Genomic DNA, 16,011 nt, shown 5'->3' on the forward strand with positions numbered 1-16,011 from the left:
AAATTCGGCTGGCATGAATGTCTTTGTTATGGGAAGCCAAAAATTTATAAAAAGTTTTATGATCCATATTATTAGGAAGAATCTGTATAAAGTTTGGGAGAAATATAAAGATCTGCTGGAAAGGAAAAGACCTTTATGGCTATCTCCTATCGAGGCCATTACTATTAAGAGAGTTAATATGGATAGACCGTGGGTGACTTACAAGTAATTGCTGTGTTTTATGGGGGGTGGGGGGGTGGGACCCAAACTGAAATCAATGGAAAATGTAAGGAGCCATGTTATGGATTTGTTACAATCTCACCAGTTACATGAAATGTTTAAAATAGATAGGGGAAATGGTTTTTTTGGACCAAAGCTTACATTTTGAAAAAGAGCTTCTGCAAAACAAATAAAAACTTTTGCCTACAATGTACAATCTGCTATTAGGTTGGGAAACAAAAGACGAGCTTGTGAAAGCCTCAGTGACACACCGGGCAATAGATATAGGACACAATATAGATTTTAACCTCCAGGGGAAACTCTGGAAAAGTGACTTGAAATTTACAGCATGTTATTCTTTGAAGGAGAACTACCTGAAAATGATTCATAGATGGTATTTAACTCCAAGTAGACTTGTTAAGATGCATAAGACAGAATCAGGTAAGTGCTGAAGGTGTAAAACTGCTGCCCAAGCCCCAGAGGAAGATTGTGCTCTCTGGGACTCCCTCCCTGCGCATCTCTGAAAAATATCACCCCTCCTTGCTTTTCATGCCTCTCTTGCCAAGGGCACAGAGGCAGCTGGCAGCTTCTTCTTCTTCTTCTTCTTCTTCTTCTTCTTCTTCTTCTTCTTCTTCTTCTTCCTCTTCTTCTTCTTCTTCCTCCTCTTCCTCTTCTTCCTCCTCCTCTTCTTCTTCTGTGGTGGAGTCTCCTTCTTTGGAGGTCTTTAAGCAGAGGCTTGACAACCATATGTCAGGAGTGCTCTGATGGTGTTTCCTGCTTGGCAGGGGGTTGGACTCGATGGCCCTTGTGGTCTCTTCCAACTCTATGATTCTATGATTCTTCTTCCTCTTCCTCTTCTCCTTCTCCTTCTTCTTCTCCTTCTTCTTCTGTGATCCCTTGTAGCCGAAGAAGATGGTCTTCCATGAACATGCTCTTAACATATAGTTATGATGAATCTGAGGACACTTTTTTTTTTTTGAAGCTGAGTAGAAACAGGGAGTCAGTAGTGGGGATGGAGAAGTAAAAGACCCCGCGCCCAAGCACACATGCCTATCCCGAGCCTTCCCCAATGATCTGCCCCCTTCCCCCCTTTGTTTTGACAGATCGGGAGAGACTCAGGAGTCGTGGGCTGGCGCCCGTTGCCCAGGAGGGGCACAAGGCATGCAGTCTCTCTGCCAGGCAAGGTGCAAAGCCCTTCTTTCGCACCCCTGTGAAACATAAATGTGCAGGGGGTTTTTTTAAAAAAAACTGGGCAATGGCCATCTGGCTGCGCCTCCTCTGATCAGTCAAAACAAAGGGGGAAGGGGGCAGGAGATCATTACCACCGGATGTCCCCAGTTCCCCTTTGGCAATGGCGGCGGCGGCAGCGGCAGTCAGCAGCCCAGAGCCAGCCTGGTAGCGCAGTTGGCTCTGGCTGGCTTCAAGAGCTGCTCGCTGTTCACTGCCACGGCGCCCACCATTTTTCCTTGTCAGACGTCCCCATATGATGTGTTGCACACAAGACACATCGTATGGGGACTTTTGGTGAGGAAAAATGGCGGGCACCACGGCAGCGAGCAGCTCCTGGAGCCAGCCAGTGCCAACTGCACTACCAGGCTGGTTCCAGGCTGTTGAGGCTGCCATTGCCACGTTTCCCAGGGACAGATTTGCAAATCGGGGGACATTCTGAGGACGGAATTTGTCCGTGGACAGATTTGCAAATCCAAGGATTGTCCCCGGGAACATCTGGTAACCCTATCTTAACAGTGAGTCCTTAAGTGACTATGGGGACCAGTTCTGGATCCACATGTCCTTCCACAGTTGGGACATTGGTTTCCGGGTGTGAGTTGATCATGGTGAGGGTTTGCCAAGCATGCCTTCCTCTTAGCACGTTTCTCCCTTGTGTCCTGAGTTCAAGCATCTTCAAAGCCCATGACACCTTTGGTCAAGGCTGCTCTCCAACTGGAGCGCTCGCAGGCCAGTCAGTGTTTATACATACGGTATTTTTTTTAGATTTGCCTTGAGAGAGTCTTTAAACCTCTTTTGTTGACCACGCTTTCCATTTTTAAGTTCGGAAGAGAGCAGTTGCTTTGGAAGATGATCATCAGGCATCCGCACAAAATGACCAGTCCAACGAAGTTGATGTTGGTCATCTTTGCTTCTTCCATACTGATGGCTCGTTTTGAAGATTTGCATTTGAAGAGACCCTTTAAGGGCTCAAAGGGGAGGATTATTGGGAAGGAATTCAGACAGGAAGAAAGGATTCCCATTTGGCCTGAAACATGGGGGGGGGGAGCATGGGGGGGAGTTATTGCAGGTGGGCAAGGACAACTGGAGAATCAGCCCCTCTGCAGACTGAGTAAATCCACCCCAACCGACCTGGCAGAAGAGAGCAGGGTCGACCCCTGAATCAGTGGTCCTGGGATACTTCTGATATTTGCACAAAGTCTCCTGCAATGCAGCCCTTTCCAAGGGAGCTGAGATGGGAGGTCAGCCAGGAGGTGGGATGCCTTGTCTGGAGCAACAGAGGCCCCCTCCGGGTGCTGTTTGCAGAGGCCCTGGGCCTCTCCTAAGCACACAGGAAGCCAGAGCAAACACCTCCTGCTCTCAGTTCTGCTCACTGAGCTCCAGGCTGCTGCTCTTCCTGGACCAACAACAAATATCATCTCTTTAAAGCACATCCCTCCTAATAATAATAATAATAATAATAATAATAATAATAATAATAATAATAATAATTTATTTAGATCCTGCCCTCCCCAGCCGAAGCCGGGCACAGAGCGGCTAACAACAGTAAAGTAACAACATTCTAAAATCAATTTATTATAAAATCAGTTCAAATCAAATTAGTGGCAACCATTGGGCTAGATTTCTGTGAGGATTACCAAAGGAGGGGGTCAGACTGTGCCTTGGCCAAAGCCTGGTGGAACAGCTCCATCTTGCAGGCCCTGTGGAAAGATGTCAAGTCCCGCAGGGCCCTGATCTCTTGTGGCAGAGCGTTCCACCAGATCGGGGCCACGGCCGAAAAAGCCCTGGCTCTGGTTGAAGCCAGCCTAACCTCCCTGTGGCCTGGGACCTCCAAGATGTTTTTGTTTGAAGACCATAAGGTCCTCCGTGGGACATACCAGGAGAGGCGGTCCCATAGGAACGAGGGTCCTAGGCTGTATAGGGCTTTAAAGGTCAAAACCAGCACCTTAAACCTGATCCTGTACTCCACCGTGTTGGGAGCCAGTGCAGTTGGTAGAGCACCGGGTGAATGTGATCTCGCAGCGAAGACCTCGTAAGGAGTCTCGCTGAGGCATTCTGCACCCACTGGAGTTTCTGGGTCAGTCTCAAGGGCAGCCCCACATAGAGTGAGTTACAATAATCCAATCTGGAGGTGACCGTCGCATGGATCACAGTGGCTAGGTCAGGGCGAGAGAGGTAAGGAGCCAACGGCTTAGCTTGGTGGAGATGAAAAAATGCCACCTTTGTTATAGCTTTGTTATATCCCAAGAATCATGGGAACTGTAGTCTATCCCTTGCAGGACTTCCAGTTCCCAGCAACCTTAGCAAACTACCATTCCCGGGTTTCTTATTTTTTTAAGAAGTCCTTCACACAGGTGTTCCATGGATGGCTATATGAAAAGACACCCTGAGCCAGCAGAGAGAGAGAAAGTTGAGAAAGAAAGGAGGACTCGGTGTAAAATTTGGAGTGAATTTAGTGAGGAAAGCTGTCAAGCCTCTGGAGCTTTTCTTGGAAACAGAATGGGAGAAGCGTTAATGGAAGAGCCTTCCTTCCCCAAAATCAAGATGGAAAACTGTGGCAAATACAACAGGAAATGGAAATGCAGAGAGTCTTGTGTGGACAAAGATGGAAATATTTATTACTGTTTAATATGGAGTAATGGTTGTTGAAGTTACTGGAGAGAAAAACTACAGTGGACGCTCGGGTTGCGAACGTGATCCGTGTGGGATGCACGTTCGCAACCTGCAGTGTCCATAACCCGCAGTGGTGCGTCTGCACACGCACGGGTTGCAATTTGGCGCTTCTGCACATGCACAAAGTGCAATTTAGTGTTTCTGCGCATGCGTGAGTGCTGAAACCCGGAAGTAACCCGTTCTTCCGGGTTTTGGCATGTCCGTGTCCCAAAAATGTGTAACCTGAAGCGTCTGTAACCCGAGGTATGACTGTATTGCTGACATTCAACAACAACAACAACAACAACAACAACAACAACAACAACAACAACAACAACAACAACAGAACCCCTTTTGGACTTTTTGTGTAAAAAGGGAAATGAATCAATCCATTTGGGTAAATATTGCCTACTAGAAAGTAGATCAGTTGGGTGCCATTCTAGAGTGAATATCTTGAACAATTTCTGTTGTGTAACTGACAGACGAAAAATCATTTTTATTTTTCTTCTCTTCTTCTCTTTTGTCTTCTGCTATTTTGGGGGTTTTCCTTTGGTTTTTTCTCTTTCTCTCCTTGCTTTTGTTTTTACTTAGAGGAATTTCTCTTACTGTATTATGAAAAGACTTTAACAAAATCTTTTTAATGAAAACAACTCAGGGAATATCAGCAACTAAAAACTAAACAGGCATCTGTGCTCAGCAAGTACGATAAATTGCTACTCTGTTGTTGCTTAGTCGTTTAGTCGTGTCCGCCTCTTCGTGACCCCCTGGACCAGAGCACGCCAGGCACTCCTGTCTTCCACTGCCTCCTGCAGTTTAGTCAAACTCACGCTGGTAGCTTCAAGAACACTATCCCACCATCTCGTCCTCTTTCGTCCCCTTCTCCTTGTGCCCTCCATCTTCCCCAACATCAGGGTCTTTTCCAGGGAGTCTTCTCTTCTCATGAGGTGGCCAAAGTATTGGAGCCTCAGCTTCAGGATCTGTCCTTCCAGTGAGCACTCAGGGCTGATTTCCTTCAGAATGGATCGGTTTGATCTTCTTGCAGTCCATGGGACTCTCAAGAGTCTCCTCCAGCACCAGATTCAAAAGCATCCATTCTTCGGCGATCAGCTTTCTTGATGGTCCAGCTCTCACTTCCATACATCACTACTGGGAAAACCAGAGCTTTAATTGCTACTTGGTCCTAATCAATAAAAACAGCGGCCAGGCTGCGCTCAGGATGGCTCTGCACTCCGAGGGCTGTGCATTGTTCCGTGTTCCGCTTTTACGGATGGTGATGTCACCAGTCGCTGCTGGGCGACCTCGGAACACAACACCTGCTTGAGAACCTGGCTTTCTGCTCCAGTGGCGTCAACAGGGAGAGATGGACGTCACGACCAAGCCCCACCAAGTCCCTCCGGCGATGGCCGTCTACGCCGAGAAGCACAACATCTTCCAGCTCATGCAGAGCCTGATGGAGGACCTCCTGGTCTATCAGCCCGAGAACCCCATCGACTTCATGATCGCCCACCTGAAGAGGGACAATGACGAGGTGCCCAAGATCTTCGTCGTGGGGCCTCCAGCCTCTGGGAAGACAACCATCTCCCGCTGGATCTGCAAGCACCTGAGCGCCACGTACCTCTGTCCCCAGGACCTCATGCGCAGCAAGCTTCTCAAGAGATCCAGCGAGGCCATGGCCTTACGGGATCAAAAGAAGCAGATCCCCAATGATCTGTGGGCTGCCCTCCTGGAGGAGCGCTTGAACGACGTGGACTGCATCAAGCTGGGCTGGGTGCTGGACGGCTTCCCCGAGACGAGGAGCCAGGCCCTGGTGCTGCAGTCCACGGGCATCGCCCCCCGGCACGTGGTGGTCCTCTCCGCTCCGGACACCGTTCTGATGGAGAGGAACCTGGGCAAGCTGCTGGACCCGCTCACCCAGGAGGTCTACCACACCACCTTCGACTGGCCGGTCGACTTCGCCGTCCAGAAGCGCCTGGTGAGGCCGGAGGGCATTTCGGCACCAGCCACGGCCAGGCGCCTCCTGGAGAGCCACCGCAACCTGCCCGGCATCATCCAGGCATACGAGGGGTGCCACAAGGCCATCAACGCCGACCAGCCCTGCGTGGACGTCTTTGCCCAGGTCCTGAATTTCGTGCAGAGCCGCCCGCACTCGGACGCCCCCTTCAGCCCCCGAGTGCTGCTCCTAGGTCCACCTGGCTGCGGCAAGAGCCTGCAGGCCGCTCTGCTGGCCCAGAAGTACGGGCTGGTCAACATCTTCTTTGGCGACTTGCTGCGGGAAAAGGTGGCGGCCAAGACGGCGGTGGGCGAGCTCATCAAGCCCTTCTTTGAGAGCGGCTACCCTGTGAGAGACAGCATCGCTCTGAGCGTCCTCAAGGACCGGCTCTCTGAGCAGGACTGCCTGACCAAAGGCTGGGTGCTGCACGGCTTCCCCCGCGATGTGGACCAGGCGGACCTCTTCAAGCACACGGGTTTCGAGCCAAACCGGGTCTTCTTCCTCAACCTGCCCACCGAGGTGGCCTTGCAGCGCATCTGCCAGCGGGCCACTGACCCCGTCTCGGGGGAGAGGTACCACACCATCTTCAAGCCTCCGGCCGACGAGGACGTGCACCAGCGCCTGCGGCGGAACCCCAAGGACGCTCCCAGCCTGGTGGAGAAGAAGGCAGACATCTACAACCGGCAGGTGACGGAGCTGGAGGACTACTACGAGGAAGCCATCTTCCTGAACGCGGACCAGGACCCCTACACCATTTTCGAGCACATCGAGAGCTTCCTGGTCAAGCCACTGCCCGTCCAGAGGAGGTGAGCGATGCCAGACGCCGGCAAGTCTTGCACCGTGGGAGAGAGCAGCCGGGGAGGCTCTGAGGGGCAGGGGAGAGATCGATATTTGTAGAGTTAAGAGAATAAAAGTATTTTGGCTTCAAGTTGGACCTTGTTTCTGTTTCATTTAAACATGCTCCAGGGTGTTCTTTCTTCTTCTTCTTCTTCCTCGTAGCCGAGTAAGATTGTCTTCCATAAACACGGTTTTAACAATGAGTCCGTAAGTGACTGTGGAGGCCAATTCTGGATCCACACGTCCTTCCACACTGGGGCCAGTGGCGAAGTTGCATGCTTCGACACCAGGGGCAGAGAGCAGATGGGAGCATGGCTGGTGCACAGGGTGTGGCATGCATCCTGGGGGCGTGGCGCCCGGCGCATGGGGGGCGTGGCGCATTTCTGGGGGGGGTCGACCGCATTGGTACCCCCATCCCTGTGCGCTCCCCTTGCCCCCTTCCTCCACCACTGAGTGGGGCACAGGTTTCCGGGCAGGAGTTAATCCTGGTGAGGGTTTGCCAAGCGTGCCTTCCTCTTAACACGTTTCTCCCTTGCGTCCTGAATTCGAGTGTCTTCAAAGCCCATGACACCTTTGGTCAAGGCTGTTCTCCAACTGGAGCGTTCACAGGCCAGTGTTTCCCAGTTGTCAGTGTTTATACTACATTTTTTTAGATTTGCCTTGAGAGAGTCTGTAAACCTCTTTGTTGACCACCAGCATTACGCTTTCCATTTTTAAGTTTGGAATAGAGGAGTTGCTTTGGAGGACGATCATCAGGCATCTGCACATGACCAGTCCAATGAAGTTGATGCTGAAGAATCATTGCTTCAACACTGGTGATCTTTGCTTCTTCCACTACACTGGTATTATAAAAAAATTCCTTCCAGTAGCACCTTAAAGACCAACTAAGTTAGTTCTTGGTATGAGCTTTCGTGTGCATGCACACTTCTTCAGATACATGCACACTTCTTCAGATGCATGCACACGAAAGCTCATACCAAGAACTAACTTAGTTGGTCTTTAAGGTGCTACTGGAAGGAATTTTTTTATTTTGACTATGGCAGACCAACACGGCTACCTATCTACTACTGGTACACTGGTATTAGTTCGCCTGTCTTCACGGGCATTAGTTCGCCTATCCTCCCAAGTGATGTGTAAATTTTTTCAGAGACATGTCTTGTAGTGATCTGCTCTAAAAGTTCACATCTGTTAAACTATGGAACTCCCTCCAGCAGGAGGCAGCGATGGCCACCAAACTGGATGGCTTGAAAAGGGGATTAGAAAGATTCTGGCTGTGAGTCAGATTTTGGCTCTGCTCTGCTCTCCACAGCCGGAGGGGGCAGTGCTTCTGAAAACCATTTCAGGAGGCGAGACTTGCTCTCCTGCTCAGATCCTGCTTGGGGGTTTCCCACAGTCAACAATTCATCCACTGTGGGAAGAGGATGCTGGACTCGGTGGGCCATTGGCCTCATCCAGGAGGCTCTGCGTAGGTTCTTAACCCCTGGGCCAGCCCTCGTCCTGCAGCAATCCTGGCCACGGATCGACCAAGCTCATAGAATCATAGAATCATAGAATCATAGAATCCTAGAGTTGGAAGAGACCACAAGGGCCATCGAGTCCAACCCCCTGCCTAGCAGGAAACACCATCAGAGCACTCCTGGCATATGGTTGTCAAGCCTCTGCTTAAAGACCTCCAAAGTAGGAGACTCCACCACACTCCTTGGCAGCAAATTCCACTGTCGAACAGCTCTTACTGTCAGGAAGTTCTTCCTAATGTTTAGGTGGAATCTTCTTTCTTGTAGTTTGGATCCATTGCTCCGTGTCCGCTTCTCTGGAGCAGCAGAAAACAACCTTTCTCCCTCCTCTATGTGACATCCTTTTATATATTTGAACATGGCTATCATATCACCCCTTAACCTCCTCTTCTCCAGGCTAAACATGCCCAGCTCCCTTAGCCGTTCCTCATAAGGCATCGTTTCCAGGCCTTTGACCTTTGACCTGCGAGCCCCTCCATCCTTTGGAGCCTGGAGCTCAGGTGAGCATCTTGGGACCAACTCTCCCTCCCATCTTCCCTCGCCTGCCTCTCTGATGCTCTCACCTTGCTCTGGGGTTGGGTAGGAGCCCCCAGGTTGCTCCCCGGCGCTGCCTGTGACGTTCCACTCAGGAGGCTCTGGCGGAAGCGTGGATCCAAATAGGCCTGAGGAGAGAAGTGGAGAATTGAGAGGGGCTCAGGGGCGCTGCTCCCCTCTCTCCGTCCCGTCACAAGGCCATCAGGCACCTAGACCAATGCCAGACCCTCCCAGGCACTTGCAAAGCAGCTTAGAAGTGAAATAAAAAACTGTAAGGTCTTATATATAAAAGATAAATGTTCACAACTGCATATATAACCCACATGTCTGAAACCCCACAGAAAAAGTCCTGAAACCATTTTGTCCCTCCCAAATTGACCCCAAATAATTTCTCTGCAAGGTCGCAGGAAAATGGAAAAGCCTCCCCATTGTCTTTTCGTTCACAAATCCTGCCTTAAGGGTATGTCTGTGTATGAATAGGGTGAGCCTGTGACCTGGCTCAGGAACTAAATATTTATCATTACAAAAGACTGGCCAGGCTCCCCAGGGTATCCAATCAAGTAAGCATGAACAGGTAACCTGCCAGACAGGAGGTAAACAACGCACTCAGATTTCTGTTGTAGACCACCTTTTCAGTGATGGTATGATGTTTCTGGGGGTGGTCTTGAGCTCCAGGGCAGGCAATTTAAAATGTCTATATAAGGGGAGGGCACACCTTTGTTCTGGGTTCTCCTCCTTTCCTGCGTTTGAGGGGACACCCTGTTGCAACAGATCAATAAAGATCAGGCTTACGAGCTGCTTTGCTTCTCAATATTCTTTGCTTGGCCTCTGTTCTTTTCTCCGACCGATGGAGAACCTACAAAGGACTCTATAAGGGCTCTTGTGTTCCCCATAAGGGAATAAGGCCAGATTTTTGTTTTTTACAGAACGGTGGTGTTGGAAGGGACCCCCAAGACTCATCTAGTCCAACCCACTACAATGCAGCAATCATGGCTGAAGAATCCCTAAGGAATCCCCTTTGTCCGGCCACGGAGGAGATGCTTCTCTCCTCTGCCTGGCTCCATTGCGAGAGAGGCCTTGCTTCTTGCCGCTGCGCCACGGCAGGCCTGGGCAAAGATGGCTGTGCCACACAGCCGAGCTGGAGAGGGAGCAGCGGCTTCAGTTAGAGCCGGGCATGGCCAACGGCTGTCGAGGGATCCTAGCCAGGATGGCCAAGCCGTGCCCTCCTCAGCTGGAGGCTGTGACTGTCGGATTCTCAGGCCGCAGTCAGAGGTAACTGGCCATTCTCCAGGCATTCGGCTTGAGATCCTTGTTGACCTCCCCGTCTGCGTCTCCCGGCAGGATACAGGCAAGGTCACAAATCGGCGATCCCACTCAGCGTGAGAGGGACACACCATTCCTCCCTCCTCCCTGCTTCCCTCAGGGAGGGAAAAGAGACAGACAGAAATCTATTTACATGTCTTTATTTCTGTCATTGCAGCAGTACAGAGAAACGTGTCTGCACTCTCCAGTCTCCAACAGTAGAGAGATAAACTCCACCCCTGTACTTCCAGTACAGGTCAGATGACACTCTGAGCTAACATCCGGTGCTCAGTACAGTGAATAGACTGCCCCTTTGTTCCACTAGTACAGTTCCACACATCAACATCCTGTTTTGCATTCCAGACACCTGCAGCTGGCTTTTGCATTGCTGCTTTTTCCTGACAGTGACGCTTCTGCAGACCAGCTGCTGCAAACCACTGGAAGGTGCCAGTCGATATCTGCCCTGCTTTTGTTTCCCCGGGATCTTCCAGGGTTCAGCGTCATTCTGTGCCAACTCAATGGAGGCTGCTCCATTAGAGTAACCGGGGAGCCGTCCTGCCAACCTCCCTCTTGGAACCCAGCCAGCCCCCACCTGCCCTGCCCCCTTGGCAGCCAGTCCAGAGGGTGGCACGGCCTGAAGAGGAGGAAGATATAATGGCTTGGCTCTGCTCTGGTGCCCCCTGCTGTTGGCCTCCCGGCCTCCCACCCTACCCCTCCCAAGGTGTAACAAAGGAAATCCCCTGGGTTGCAAAAATAGACAAACTCTAAACAATCACAGGGAAAAGGAGGCTAATAAGAATATTAGTCACAAGTCTATTTCAAAAATTTTAAATGGAAAATTCAGCTGAAAGGCTTGTTTGCCTCTGTGATATTATTTGACTACTTGTTTTGATTTGGCACATGCAATTGATTGAATTGTACTATTTCTGACTCCACCATAGTTCAGAGGTCCCTAAGGAAGTCAGACTATCCTCCCCCAGGGCCAGGGCCTTCTCAGTGGTGGCTCCGACCTGGTGGAATGCTCTGTCCCAGGAGACCAGGGCCCTGCAGGATTTAACCTCCTTCCGCAGGGCCTGTAAGATAGAGCTATTCCGCCTGGCCTTTAATTTGAATTCAGCCTGATCTTTTATTCCCCTTCCTTCCCTCCCCCTCCCCTTTTTATGAAGATTACCCGCTCTGGGATCCCACAGCTAATTCTCCCCTGGTCTCCTCGCTGGCTCAAATAGGACTCATTTAGCCAGCTAGCCCTGGTGATCATCTCATGTTTATTGGATGGATTCCCCCCCTAAATTGATTTTTGAATTCTGAATTTATTGTTATCCAGGTCTTATACTGTATTTTATGCTGTTTTTTGTTGCATCAATTAAGTGTTTTAAATTTGTTGTTAGCCGCCCTGAGCCCAGTTTTCTGAACCGGGAAGGGCGGGGTATAAATACAATATTATTATTATTATTATTATTATTATTATTATTATTATTAATCATAGAGTTCCTGTTTAAAAATTGTGAAATATACTTGTCACTAGTATTCTTACTACGCCTCCCAAGGGGCACCAGCCACCCATACGAAGAGCCTGCAGGATCAGGCCAAGGGCCCATCTAGTCCAGAGACCTGCTCTCCCAGTGGCTGACCAGATTTCCCAATGGGGAATCTGCAAATGGGATCCGAGCGGAGCAGCAACTCTCTCCAGCTCTGAGCGACCGAGAGGCAGAGGAGAGCTATTGCAAGCCTCTTTTGCCCCATGAATTTCTCCAACCCTCTCTTAAAGCCTTCCAAATGGGTTGGCCGTCACTGCAGCGGGGAGTTCCACAGTTCAACTCTGGAGGAACTCAGCGGGGAGGAGGAAGAAGATGGGGCGAAGTTAGGAGGAGGCACCTCTTCCTAGTCATGGGCTCCAGCGCCCCCTACTATTGGCTTCCCTCCCTCCCCGGGCAACAGATACTCACCCGGTCCCCCCAGTTTGCTGGCAATCTCCGAGATCCCGACCCGGAGGCCAGGGAGCAGCGGGTACCGCCTGGCAGTGCCACCACTGCTGCCGTTGGGTGCCAGGCCGCCCTCCTTGCCCAGCCCGGCCGTCAGGTCAATGTCGATCTTGAACTCCAGCTCCTTGCTGTCTTCCCCCACGGGGGCAGCCAAGACCTTCTCCGTCAGCCTGGGCCAGAGCGTCAGTGGGTGCTGAGGGGTGGGTCCGGGGCCTGGGAGGTCAGGGTCGGCGGGTGCCGGGGGGCCACCCCAAGCCCACCCGCCCGGCCCGGGGGGGAGCTCCTCAGCAGGGATGCTAGCCTGCCACCCGGAGCCCCCCAGGGCCTCTGCCCAGAAGCGACCGGCACCTGGCGGCTGGGAGTGGGTGGGGGCAGCTGGCTGGGCGGGGGGCTTCGTGCTGGCCGGCCCCTCGCCCGCCCGGCCCTTGCCCCGCACCTTGATCTTGAAGTTGAGCCCCAGGTTCAGGGACAGGCTGGGGGCTTCGCTGTGGGTGGGCAGCAGGGTGGGGGTCACCGGTGGGGGGGTGGGGGACGTGTTGGGGGCCTGGAGCCCATGGCTGGAGTTGCTGTTGCTGAGCCCCGCTGGCAGGCGGGGGCCGGGAGGCGTCCCGGAGCCCAGAGGGGGCAGGCAGAGGAGAAGCAGGAACCTCCACATTGGCCTCCGTCGCAGGCTCCGTCCGACGGCCTCTTGCAGGAGGAACCTGGAGAACGGAGGGGAGAGAAAGAGGGTCAGCAGGACGGGGAGACGGAGGGAGGACGTCAAAAGAGGGGGCCGGATCTGGCCAACGAGGCTGGCATCACAGTGGGCAGCCACAGACGGGTGGAGCAAGGTGGGTGCGGTTCGCCCTGGGTGTCAACAACTCTGGTTCCCCCCCAAAATATGAAATAAAGTCATACCATTTTTGCAGGCAAAAAATAAAATAAAAATGTCAATGTGTGTGGGGGGTGACAATAAATTTTCTGCACCGGGTACCACCTGACCTTGCTACGCCACTGGCCACAGAGGCAGGGTTAGGGGCATAGCTGTCAACTTTTCCCTTTTCTTGCAAGGAATCCTATTCAGAATAAGGGAATTTCCCTTAAAAAAAGAGAAACGTTGACAGCTATGGTTAGGGGACAGCAACCGCTTTGCCCACTCTAGGCACCAAGTTAAGAGGGCGAAGCGACGATTGTGGGAGGCATCGTGCAGGGCGCTGCCGAAATCTGAAACCCCAAAGTCCACCACTGGCAACCATTTCCCTTGCCCTGGGTGCGAAGGCGAGCGGGGGATGGGGGGCAGCTGCTGCAGGGCTCCACAACAATGATTAATTAATTAACTTTGCATAACGCCCTCCATCCATAGGCCTCAGGGTGGTTCACGACATAAATCATTTAATAATAATAATAATAATAATAATAATAATAATAATAATAATAATAGTATTTATACCCCCCCCACACCTGGCTGGGTTTCCCCAGCCACTCTGGGCAGCTCCCAACAGAATACAGTGGTACCTCGGGTTAAGTACTTAATTCGTTCTGGAGGTCCGTTCTTAACCTGAAACTGTTCTTAACCTGAAGCACCACCTGAAGCTAATGGGGCCTCCCGCTGCTGCCGGAGCATGATTTCTGTTCTCATCCTGAAGCAAAGTTCTTAACCTGAAGAACTATTTCTGGGTTAGCAGAGTCTGTAACCTGAAGCATATGTAACCCAAGGTACCACCGTACATTGGTACCTGGGTTTATGAACTTAATCCGTTCCAGAAGTCTGTTCTTAAACCAAAACCGTTCTTAAACTGAGGCGCACTTTCCCTAATGAGGCCTCCCGCTACCAGTGGCCTTCCACCATTCGGATTCCGTTTGTAGACCGAGGTAAAGTTTGCAAACTGGGACACTACTTCCGGTTTTGCGGAGTTCGTAAACGGAATTGTTCGTAAACAGGACTGTCCTTAAACCGAGGTACCACTGTATTAAAAACACACCAAACATTAAAAACTTCCCTAAACCGCAAAATTCATAATAGATATGAAAACTAAAACAAACCGAGAGTCTCCCACACACATCCAGCACATTTTAAAGGGCATCAGATATCCATCAGCCAGCGGCCTGGTTGGAGATGAAGGTTTTCACCAGGTGCCTAAAGGTGTTTGAGGAAGGTGCCAGGTGATCCTTCCTGGGGAGATTTGGGAGGGGAAATCTCTCTAGAGCAGGGGTAGGGAAACTAAGGCCCAGGGGCCGGATCCTGCCCAATCGCCTTCTTAATCTGACCTGCGGACGGTCCAGGAATCTGCATGTTTTTACATGAGTAGAAGGTGTCATTTTATTTAAAATGCATCTCTGCGTTATTTGTGGGGCATAGGAATTCGTTCTTTTTTCTTTCTTTCAAAATATAGTCCGGCCCCCCACAAGGTCTGAGGGACAGTGGACCGGCCTCCTGCTGAAAAAGTTTTCTGACCCCTGCTCTAGAGCACCACAACTCCTCTCCCTGACCCTGGAGTCTGGTCTGATCCTTATCACCTCCCCACATCTACCTGCGCTCTCTTTGGCTGTTTCTACGGCATGATATGGGGGTTTCCCATGCCCACGCCTGGCCAGCTCCCCCATTTGCCCTCCCGGCCACCCTCGGAGGCCACAGGCGGAGAGAAAAGCAAACAGCCGCCTCCGTCCCACTTCTCCACCAGTCCTTGGGCCAGATAATCCCTAGCAAGCAAAGCGAGTCCAGCAAAATCTGGAAGGAGGTCAGACTAGACTTGCCTGCAATTAAGGGAAGGGTTGAGGGGAGATAAGAGCAAGCAATAAACAAACAGGGTCATTAGGCGCCCCGAGCTATTGCAGAAAAGGACTCCTTGACCCTCAGTAAACTTATGGAAAATTTCGGGAAGAATTCCCTATGGGGTGCAGTTATGGCTCCCCTTTTGGGAACTGCAGCCCTGCCATCTCTTGTCACAGATATGCACATGGGGGCAGCAGGAAGAATCCCCCACTTTCTGGGCTTTTCTCCTGGATCAGTGTTTCCAAAACTTGGGTCTCCGCTGCTTTTGGACTTCCCATCACCCCGGCGCCTGGTCCTGCTAGCTAGAGATGGTGGAAGTTGTAGTCCGAAAAACAGCAGGAGGCTTGGGTTTGGCAAACCCTGTCCTAGAGGGACACACGGTATCACCCCCCCCCTCCGTGCATTCATTCCTCACAGGCCATAGAATCATAGAAGGGACCCCTGGGTGTTATTTAGTCAAACCACCCCCCCCCCCTGCGATGCTGAGATCACAGCTCACAAATCCCAGACGGAGAGTCAAGAGGTCATCTCCTTTTCAAAAGACCTGCCTCCCAGTATGTTTCCGGGCACAATTCAACGTGTTGGTGCTGACCTTTAAAGCCCTAAATAGCCTCGGTCCTATATATCTGAAGGAGCGTCTCCACCCCCATCGTTCAGCCCGGACACAGAGATCCAGCGATGAAGGCCTTCTGGCGGTTGCCTCCCTGCGAGAAGTGAGGTTACAGGGAACCAGGCAGAGGGCCTTCTCAGTAGTGGCACCTGCGCTGTGGAACGCCCTCCCACCAGATGTCAAAGAGAACAACAACTACCAGACTTTTAGAAGCCATCTGAAGGCAGCCCTGTTTAGGGAAGCTTTTAATGTTTGAGGCATTGTTGCTGTTTAGTTGCTTAGCTGTATCCGATTCTTCATGACACCATGGACCAGAGCACGCCTGGCCCTCCTGTCTTCCACTGTCTCCCGCAGTTTGGTCAAACTCATGTTTGTAGCTTTGAGAACACTGTCCAACCATCTCGTCCTCTGTA

General features: G+C 51.4%; 2 protein-coding genes across 2 annotated transcripts in view; one reads left to right on the plus strand and one right to left on the minus strand.

Moving 5' to 3' along the window:
* The window catches only part of PRRT4 (proline rich transmembrane protein 4), a gene marked incomplete at its 5' end in the record, with an annotated part of 31,117 nt that overhangs the window by 2,605 nt on the left and 12,501 nt on the right, over nt 1-16,011 (minus strand). The window contains 2 exon segments of the mRNA XM_081209901.1: nt 8,982-9,080; nt 12,201-12,937. Coding sequence (XP_081066027.1) covers nt 8,982-9,080; nt 12,201-12,937 — 836 coding nt within the window.
* Nucleotides 5,384-6,993, plus strand: LOC308595685 (adenylate kinase 8-like). The gene has a single exon (XM_081210302.1). It carries the CDS (start codon nt 5,438-5,440, stop codon nt 6,875-6,877), a length of 1,440 nt encoding a protein of 479 aa, XP_081066428.1. The 5' UTR covers nt 5,384-5,437; the 3' UTR covers nt 6,878-6,993.

The sequence above is a fragment of the Podarcis bocagei genome (assembly GCF_964188305.1).
Source record: "Podarcis bocagei genome assembly, chromosome: 10".
Taxonomy (NCBI): domain Eukaryota; kingdom Metazoa; phylum Chordata; class Lepidosauria; order Squamata; family Lacertidae; genus Podarcis; species Podarcis bocagei.

Coding starts and splice junctions, on each gene's coding strand:
- LOC308595685 (XM_081210302.1), top strand. CDS start 5,438: ATGGACGTCACGACCAAGCCCCACCAAGTCCCTCCGGCGATGGCCGTC.